The 9,833-nt window shown below is 30.7% G+C and overlaps 1 protein-coding gene across 1 annotated transcript; it reads right to left on the bottom strand.

The window, feature by feature from the left end:
* Window positions 1-8,589: 8,589 nt before the first annotated feature.
* Window positions 8,590-9,134, bottom strand: LOC119614587 (the record flags this gene model as incomplete). Its single annotated transcript, XM_037970697.1, has 2 exons — window positions 8,590-8,742; window positions 8,802-9,134. Coding segments are annotated over 2 exons (486 nt in total), but the record flags the coding sequence as incomplete, so codon positions are not given.
* Window positions 9,135-9,833: the final 699 nt, after the last annotated feature.

Here is a 9,833-nt window from a genome sequence, read left to right as displayed (position 1 = left end):
ACTATAGACTAGACTATAGACTAGACTATAGACTAGACTATAGACTAGACTATAGACTAGACTATAGACTAGACTATAGACTAGACCATAGACTAGACTATAGACTAGACTATAGACTAGACTATAGACTAGACTATAGACTAGACTATAGACTAGACTAGACTATAGACTAGGACTATAGACTAGATATAGACTAGACTATAGACTAGACTATAGACTAGACTATAGACTAGACTATAGACTAGACTATAGACTAGACTATAGACTAGACTATAGACTAGACTATAGACTAGACTATAGACTTAGACTATAGACTAGACTATAGACTAGACTATAGACTAGACTATAGACTAGACTATAGACTAGACTATAGACTAGACTATAGACTAGACTATAGACTAGACTATAGACTAGACTATAGACTAGGACTATAGACTAGACTATAGACTAGACTATAGACTAGACTATAGACTAGACTATAGACTAGACTATAGACTAGACTATAGACTAGACTATAGACTAGACTATAGACTAGACTATAGACTAGGACTATAGACTAGACTATAGACTAGACTATAGACTAGACTATAGACTAGACTATAGACTAGACTATAGACTGACTATAGACTAGACCTATAGACTAGGACTATAGACTAGACTATAGACTAGACTATAGACTAGACTATAGACTAGACTATAGACTAGACTATAGACTAGACTATAGACTAGACTATAGACTAGACTAGACTATAGACTAGACTATAGACTAGACTAGACTGGACTATAGACTAGACTATAGACTAGACTATAGACTAGACTATAGACCTAGACTATAGACTAGACTATAGACTAGACTATAGACTAGACTATAGACTAGACTATAGACTAGACTATAGACTAGACTATAGACTAGACTATAGACTAGACTATAGACTAGACTATAGACTAGACTATAGGACTAGACTATAGACTAGACTATAGACTAGACTATAGACTAGACTATAGACTAGACTATAGACTAGACTATAGACTAGACTATAGACTAGACTATAGACTAGACTATAGACTAGACTATAGACTAGACTATAGACTAGACTATAGACTAGACTATAGACTAGACTATAGACTAGACTATAGACTAGACTATAGACTAGACTATAGACTAGACTATAGACTAGACTATAGACTAGACTATAGACTAGACTATAGACTAGACTATAGACTAGACTATAGACTAGACTATAGACTAGACTATAGACTAGACTATAGACTAGACTATAGACTAGACTATAGACTAGACTATAGACTATAGACTAGACTATAGACTAGACTATAGACTAGACTATAGACTAGGACTATAGACTAGACTATAGACTAGACTATAGACTAGACTAGACTAGACTAGACTATAGACTAGACTATAGACTAGACTATAGACTAGACTATAGACTAGACTATAGACTAGACTATAGACTAGACTATAGACTAGACTATAGACCTAGACTATAGACTAGACTATAGACTAGGACTATAGACTAGACTATAGACTAGACTATAGACTAGACTATAGACTAGACTAGAGCTAGACTATAGACTAGACTATAGACTAGACTATAGACTAGACTATAGACTAGACTATAGACTAGACTATAGACTAGACTATAGACTAGACTATAGACTAGACTATAGACTAGACTATAGACTAGACTATAGACTAGACTATAGACTAGACTATAGACTAGACTATAGACTAGACATAGACAGACATAAGACTAGACTATAGACTAGACTATAGACTAGACTATAGACTAGACTATAGACTAGACTATAGACTAGACTATAGACTAGACTATAGACTAGACTATAGACTAGACTATAGACTAGACTATAGAACTAGACTATAGACTAGACTATAGACTAGACTATAGACATACTATAGACAGACTATAGACTAGACTATAGACTAGACTATAGACTAGACTATAGACTAGACTATAGACTAGACTATAGACTAGACTATAGACTAGACTATAGACTAGACTATAGACTAGACTATAGACTAGACTATAGACTAGACTATAGACTAGACTATAGACTAGACTATAGACTAGACTATAGACTAGACTATAGACTAGACTATAGACTAGACTATAGACTAGACTATAGACGAGACTATAGACTAGACTATAGACTAGACTATAGACTAGACTTATAGACTAACTTAGACTAGACTATAGACTAGACTATAGACTGACTATAGACTAGACTATAGAACTAGACTAAGACTAGACTATAGACTAGACTATAGACTAGACTATAGACTAGACTATAGACTAGACCTATAGACTAGACTATAGACTAGACTATAGACTAGACTATAGACTAGACTATAGACTAGACTATAGACTAGACTATAGACTAGACTATAGACAGACTAGAGACTAGACTATAGACTAGATCTAGACTAGATAGACTATAGACTAGACTATAGACTAGACTATAGACTAGACTATAGACTAGACTATAGACTAGACTATAGACTAGACTATAGACTAGACTATAGACTAGACTATAGACTAGACTATAGACTAGACTATAGACTAGACTATAGACTAGACTATAGACTAGACTATAGACTAGACTATAGACTAGACTATAGACTAGACTATAGACTAGACTATAGACTAGACTATAGACTAGACTATAGACTAGACTATAGACTAGACTATAGACTAGACTATAGACTAGACTATAGACTAGAACTATAGACTAGACTATAGACTAGACTATAGACTAGACTATAGACTAGACTATAGACTAGACTATAAGACTAGACTATAGACTAGACTATAGACTAGACTTATAGACTAGACTATAGACTAGACTATAGACTAGACTATAGACTAGACTATAGACTAGACTATAGACTAGACTATAGACTAGACTATAGACTAGACTATAGACTAGGACTATAGACTAGACTATAGACTAGACTATAGACTAGACTATAGACTACTATAGACTAGACTATAGACTAGACTATAGACTAGGACTATAGACTAGACTATAGACTAGACGATAGACTAGACTATAGGACTAGACTATAGACTAGACTATAGACTAGACTATAGACTAGACTATAGACTAGACTATAGACTAGACTATAGACTAGACTATAGACTAGACTATAGACTAGACTATAGACTAGACTATAGACTAGACTATAGACTAGACTATAGACTAGACTATAGACTAGACTATAGACTAGACTATAGACTAGACTATAGACTAGACTATAGACTAGACTATAGACTAGACTATAGACTAGACTATAGACTAGACTATAGACTAGACTATAGATAGACTATAGACTAGACTATAGACTAGACTATAGCCTAGACTATAGACTAGACTATAGACTAGACTATAGACTAGACTCTAGACTAGACTATAGACTAGACTATAGACTAGACCTATAGACTAGACTATAGACTAGACTATAGACTAGACTATAGACTAGACTATAGACTAGACTATAGACTAGACTATAGACTAGACTATAGACTAGACTATAGACTAGACTATAGACTAGACTATAGACTAGACTATAGACTAGACTATAGACTAGACTATAGACTAGACTAAAGACTAGACTATAGACTAGACTATAGACTAGACTATGGACTAGACTATAGACTAGACTATAGACTAGACTATAGACTAGACTATAGACTAGACTATAGACTAGACTATAGACTAGACTATGACTAGACTATAGACTAGACTATAGACTAGACTATAGACTAGACTATAGACTAGACTATAGACTAGACTATAGACTAGACTATAGACTAGACTATAGACTAGACTATAGACTAGACTATAGACTAGACTATAGACTAGACTATAGACTATAGACTAGACTATAGACTAGACTATAGACTAGACTATAGACTAGACTATAGACTAGACTATAGACTAGACTATAGACTAGACTATAGACTAGACTATAGACTAGACTATAGACTAGACTATAGACTAGACTATAGACTAGACTATAGACTAGACTATAGACTAGACTATAGACTAGACTATAGACTAGACTATAGACTAGACTATAGACTAGACTATAGACTAGACTATAGACTAGACTATAGACTAGACTATAGACTAGACTATAGACTAGACTATAGACTAGACTATAGACTAGACTATAGACTAGACTATAGACTAGACTATAGACTAGACTATAGACTAGACTATAGACTAGACTATAGACTAGACTATAGACTAGACTATAGACTAGACTATAGACTAGACTATAGACTAGACTATAGACTAGACTATAGACTAGACTATAGACTAGACTATAGACTAGACTATAGACTAGACTATAGACTAGACTATAGACTAGACTATAGACTAGACTATAGACTAGACTATAGACTAGACTATAGACTAGACTATAGACTAGACTATAGACTAGACTATAGACTAGACTATAGACTAGACTATAGACTAGACTATAGACTAGACTATAGACTAGACTATAGACTAGACTATAGACTAGACTATAGACTAGACTATAGACTAGAATAGCTAGACTATAGACTAGACTATAGACTAGACTATAGACTAGACTATAGACTAGACTATAGACTAGACTATAGACTAGACTATAGACTAGACTATAGACTAGACTATAGACTAGACTATAGACTAGACTAAGACTAGACTATAGACTAGACTATAGACTAGACTATAGACTAGACTATAGACTAGACTATAGACTAGACTATAGACTAGACTATAGACTAGACTATAGACTAGAATATAGACTAGACTATTAGACAAGACTATATATCGAATTGTACCAAATGAATTACAATTGTACTAATTTTGCCAACTCTGTTTACTGCTACTGTTTTTGTTGCCATTTTATGGTTTGGCATTGCACAACACACTTTAGGGATTATTAAATGTTTTTCGGCGAAAAAATTATTTCATAGCCTACCTTAAGGCTTTAATTAATTGAATTTTTAAATGATTGCTTTTAGGCTTAATAAAATACGTAAATATATATTTCCATTATTAGTTAAATACTCAGTTTAAAGTGTTTTTAATATGAAAATGTATTAAAAATATAAATAATATTTATATCTAAATTTTTAAAAGGGAATTAAAAATATTTATTTTGACAAAACTTTAAAAGGTCAAAAGATAACATAAAGTCTATAATGATTCATTAAATAATAATTCATCTTAATCGATATTTTTTTTCCACAATAATTGTTATTTTCTCATACCCAGCATGATGTCATTTCTAATATGTCATGTATAATTTATTAATTTTTAATTATATTCTATAATAAGTAAAGAAAAATGTGTGGGGGCATGTGCAGTTTTTTCTGTGTATTTAATTACAGAAAAAAAATAAAATTTATGCAAATGTATAATTAAATTTATCTTGTCATTTTAAAATATAATTAAAATTGCAATTTTTTTTAAATAAATAAATTATATTAGTTTAGTTTTGAAAGAGAAAATTAGCATAGACATAAATCTTTAATTTGTATTAAATGTAAAAAATTGTTCGATAGAATATTATATTATCAATAGCTTAGTAACAGGTAAATTGCCTTAAAAAAATTGGTGAATATTTAAATTTTGAGTGAATAATCGGATTTTTGTAAAAATTTTAATTTTTTTAGAATATTTAAATTTGTAGTGAGAAATTAAATTCTTCGTTAAAATATTAATTTTTAAAGAAATTTTAGTGAAAATATTATTTTTTAGTGAAAATATTTATTTTTAGAGAAAATTTTAATTATTATTAAAAATGTTAATTTTTATTAAAAATGTTAATTTTTATTAAAATTGTTAATTTTTAGTGAAAATTTGCATTTTTAATAAAAATTTGAATTTTTAGTGAAAATTTGAATTTTTATTGAAAATTGTAAATTTGATTGAAATCTGAATTTCTGTTCAAACCTAAATTTTTAGTGAAAATTTTAATTTTTATAAATTTCAAAAGTTTTGTAAAAATTTTAATTAAGTTAAGACGTTAACTGATCTGTAGTCAAGAATAGGGACCGATCTATTGTCTTAACTCATATATAGCCACGAAAATATACTAATCTGTACTCAACAGTATAGATTGATCTGTATTCAACTCCATAGACTGAATTATATAATAGACTAATCTATAGCAATGGTTATAGACTAGTCTATAGTCAAGATTGCAGACTGATATATAGTCAAGATTATAGACTGATCTATAGTCAAAACTGTAGACTGATCTATAGTCATGACTATAGACTGATCTATAGTCAAGACTATAGACTGATCTAGAGTTAAGACTATAGACCGATCTATAGTCAAGACTATAGACTGACCCATAGTCAAGACTATAGACTGATCTATAGTCAAAACTATAGAGTGATCTATAGTCAATACTATAGACTGATCCATAGTCAAGACTATAGACTGATCTATTGTCAAAACTATAGACTGATCTATAGTCAAGACTATAGACTGATCTAGAGTTAAGACTATAGACCGATCTATAGTCAAGACTATAAACTGACCCATAGTCAAGACTATAGACTGATCTATAGTCAAAACTATAGAGTGATCTATAGTCAATACTATAGACTGATCTATAGTTAAGACTATAGACTGATCTGTAGTCAAGACTATAGACTGATCTAGAGTCAAGACTATAGACTCATCTATAGTCACGACTATAGACTCATCTGATAGTCAAGACTATAGACTCACCTATAGTGAAGACTATAGACTCACCTATAGTCAAGACTATAGACTCACCTATAGTCAAGACTATAGACTCATCTATGTATATTCAAGACTATAGACTCATCTATAGTCAGGACTATCGACTCATCTATAGTCAAGAAAATAGACTCATCTATAGTCAAGACTATAGATTCATCTATAGTCAAGACTATAGACTCATCTATAGCCAAGACTACAGACTCATCTATAGTCAAGACTATAGACTCATCAAGACTATAGACTCATCTATAGTCAATACTATAGACTCATCTATAGTCAAGACTATAAACTCATCTATAGTCAAGACTATAGACTCATCAAGACTATAGACTCATCTATAGTCAAGACTGTAGACTCATCTATAGTCAACACAATAGACTCAGCTATAGTAAAGACTATTGACTCATCTATAGTCAAAACTAAATAGACTCATCTATATTCAAGACTATAGACTCATCTATAGGCAAGACTATAGAGTCATCCAGAGGCAAGACTATAGACTCATCTATAGTCAAGGCTATAGACTCATCTATAGTCAAGACTAAAGACTCATCTATAGTCAAAACTATAGACTCATCTATAGTCAAGACTATACCCTCATCTATAGTCAAGACTACGGACTCATCTATAGTCAAGACTACAGACTCATCTATAGTCAAGATTATAGATAGATCTATAGTCTACACAATAGACAGATCTGTAGTCAAGACTATAGACTGATCTTCAGTCAAGACTATGGACTGATCTATAGTCAAGACCATAGACTGCTCTATCGTCAAGACAATAGATTGATCTATAGTCAAGACTACAGTCTGATCTATGTTGAAGAATATAGTCTGATTTATAGTCAAGACAATAGACAGATAAAGACTACAGACTGATCTTTAGTCAAGACTATAGACTGATCTATGGTCAAGACTCCGGACTTATAATATTTACTGATTCATACTCGAAACCCCATAGTCGAGACTATAGATAGGCTGATCAAGAATGATAGATAATCTATTAGGATTGAACTACTCTATTCCTTAGCTGCAATAGTTATTGTTGTAAAAATCAGTTAACATTCATTCTTATATTTGTTAGCAAATATATTTACTTTAGGCAGTAGTACCCCTTATAGAGTTTTTTCTTCTTTTTGAACTCCCACAAAGACCGCCCGATGTTGTTAGCTGTCATGTTCACAACATCTGCTGTCAGATGGTAACTTTAGAATGACTGATTTTGTTTTCTGTGTAAATTTTCTTTTTTTTTTTTATTTAATATATTTATATAAATATGAATAAAATAATTGCGGTTTTTATTTAATTACATTTAACAATAACTTATTATGAATTTGAATTATTTCCATCTCATGGTAAATGTATTATTAATAAATATGTTTTTTTTTACTCATTTTTATTCGTAGCATATAATGATTATACATGTATTCAATTTTAATGATATGCACATTTTTTTGTGCAATTTTTTTTTAATTATTAACACAAAAGATGGAAATGTTGACAACATAGAGTTTTTTTTTGGTCTCGCGAATGTTAATTAACAATTGAAAACCGCAAAATGTGGGTTTTTTATGCATAATTTTTTGTTTCTTTTAAATTTAAAAAAAAAAAAAATTGTGATAATGTTTAAAATAATATGTTAAAGTAGGAATTAATATTATTAAAAGTTTAGATGAGGATTTATAGAGTTGAGTTTTCAATGGGACCATAATTTTGACGGTAGTAAGTACTACTTTAGTCCATTAGTTTAGAGGTCATGGGTTCGATTCCCACTACATCTAGCTTCGGATTTTTAATAATATTTAACATAACCCCATAAAGTTGAAAAAGCAATTTTCTTATTTTCAACAAATACATGTAAAATGCCCTGAACTTCAGCCTCCGGCATATAAGATGGAAAATCATATTCATCATATTTGAAACCACTTACGGTATAATTGAAATTCTAAACATTTAATAATATGAACAAAAATTTTAAAGATTAAGTCTATACAATTCTCTTACCTCCCTCATGGGACACTTTAACTTCTTAACATTCATATACTTATTCAAAGTCTTGGTGAATATACGAAAAAATGCCTGACGATGTGCCATTTCCAGAAATTTACAACCATTTAGACGCACATTAAATAAAGTCCATTGACGTGATTTCTTGGGAAAAATATTTATAACAGCCTGCATATCGAAACTGATAAAGGGTTGCGCAAATATAAAATAAGCATCAAACATGTTAAAGCGATTTTTATCAGACGATCTTAGAGAGCAACTAAATTCCCGCACTATATCCGATGAATTGTGTAGACATTGCATGCGAGTAAAACCGAAATAAAAATTGCGCTATAAAAAGAGTTTTTAAAAGAAATTTCAAGAAAAAATTCCAAATTTTAATACCTTTGTTGGGACTTCTCCTTTAATTTGTAGCAAAATCAGAAGATTCAATATTATGGTTAATTTTATGTAAAACATATTCTAATTGTGATGTTTTTATAGAAATGAAATTATTTTAAAAATTTATTTATTACAATCTGCCTTTCATTAGTTAGAGAAATATTATCTAAATTGCGCTTAATGAGCTGCAATAAAATTATGCAAAAAAGCAATTTGTACAGTTATAATTGTTTTAAACTAAAATTTTGTTAAGTGTTTTATTTTATATACTATCGACTAGACTATAGACTAGACTATAGACTAGACTATAGACTAGACTATAGACTAGACTATAGACTAGACTACAGACTAGACTATAGACTAGACTATAGACTAGACTATAGACTAGACTATAGACTAGACTATAGACTAGACTATAGACTAGACTATAGACTAGACTATAGACTAGACTAGACTAGACTAGACTAGACTATAGACTAGACTATAGACTAGACTAGACTATAGACTAGACTATAGACTAGACTATAGACTAGACTATAGACTAGACTATAGACTAGACTATAGACTAGACTATAGACTAGACTATAGACTAGACTATAGACTAGACTATAGACTAGACTATAGACTAGACTATAGACTAGACTATAG

Source organism: Lucilia sericata, unplaced genomic scaffold (genome assembly GCF_015586225.1).
Source record: "Lucilia sericata isolate MDLA Ls3-8-SP2 unplaced genomic scaffold, ASM1558622v1 Contig003097F_arrow, whole genome shotgun sequence".
Lineage (NCBI taxonomy): Eukaryota > Metazoa > Arthropoda > Insecta > Diptera > Calliphoridae > Lucilia > Lucilia sericata.
The sequence above is the reverse complement of the archived record's forward strand: the minus strand, read 5'-3'. Positions and strand labels throughout refer to the sequence as shown.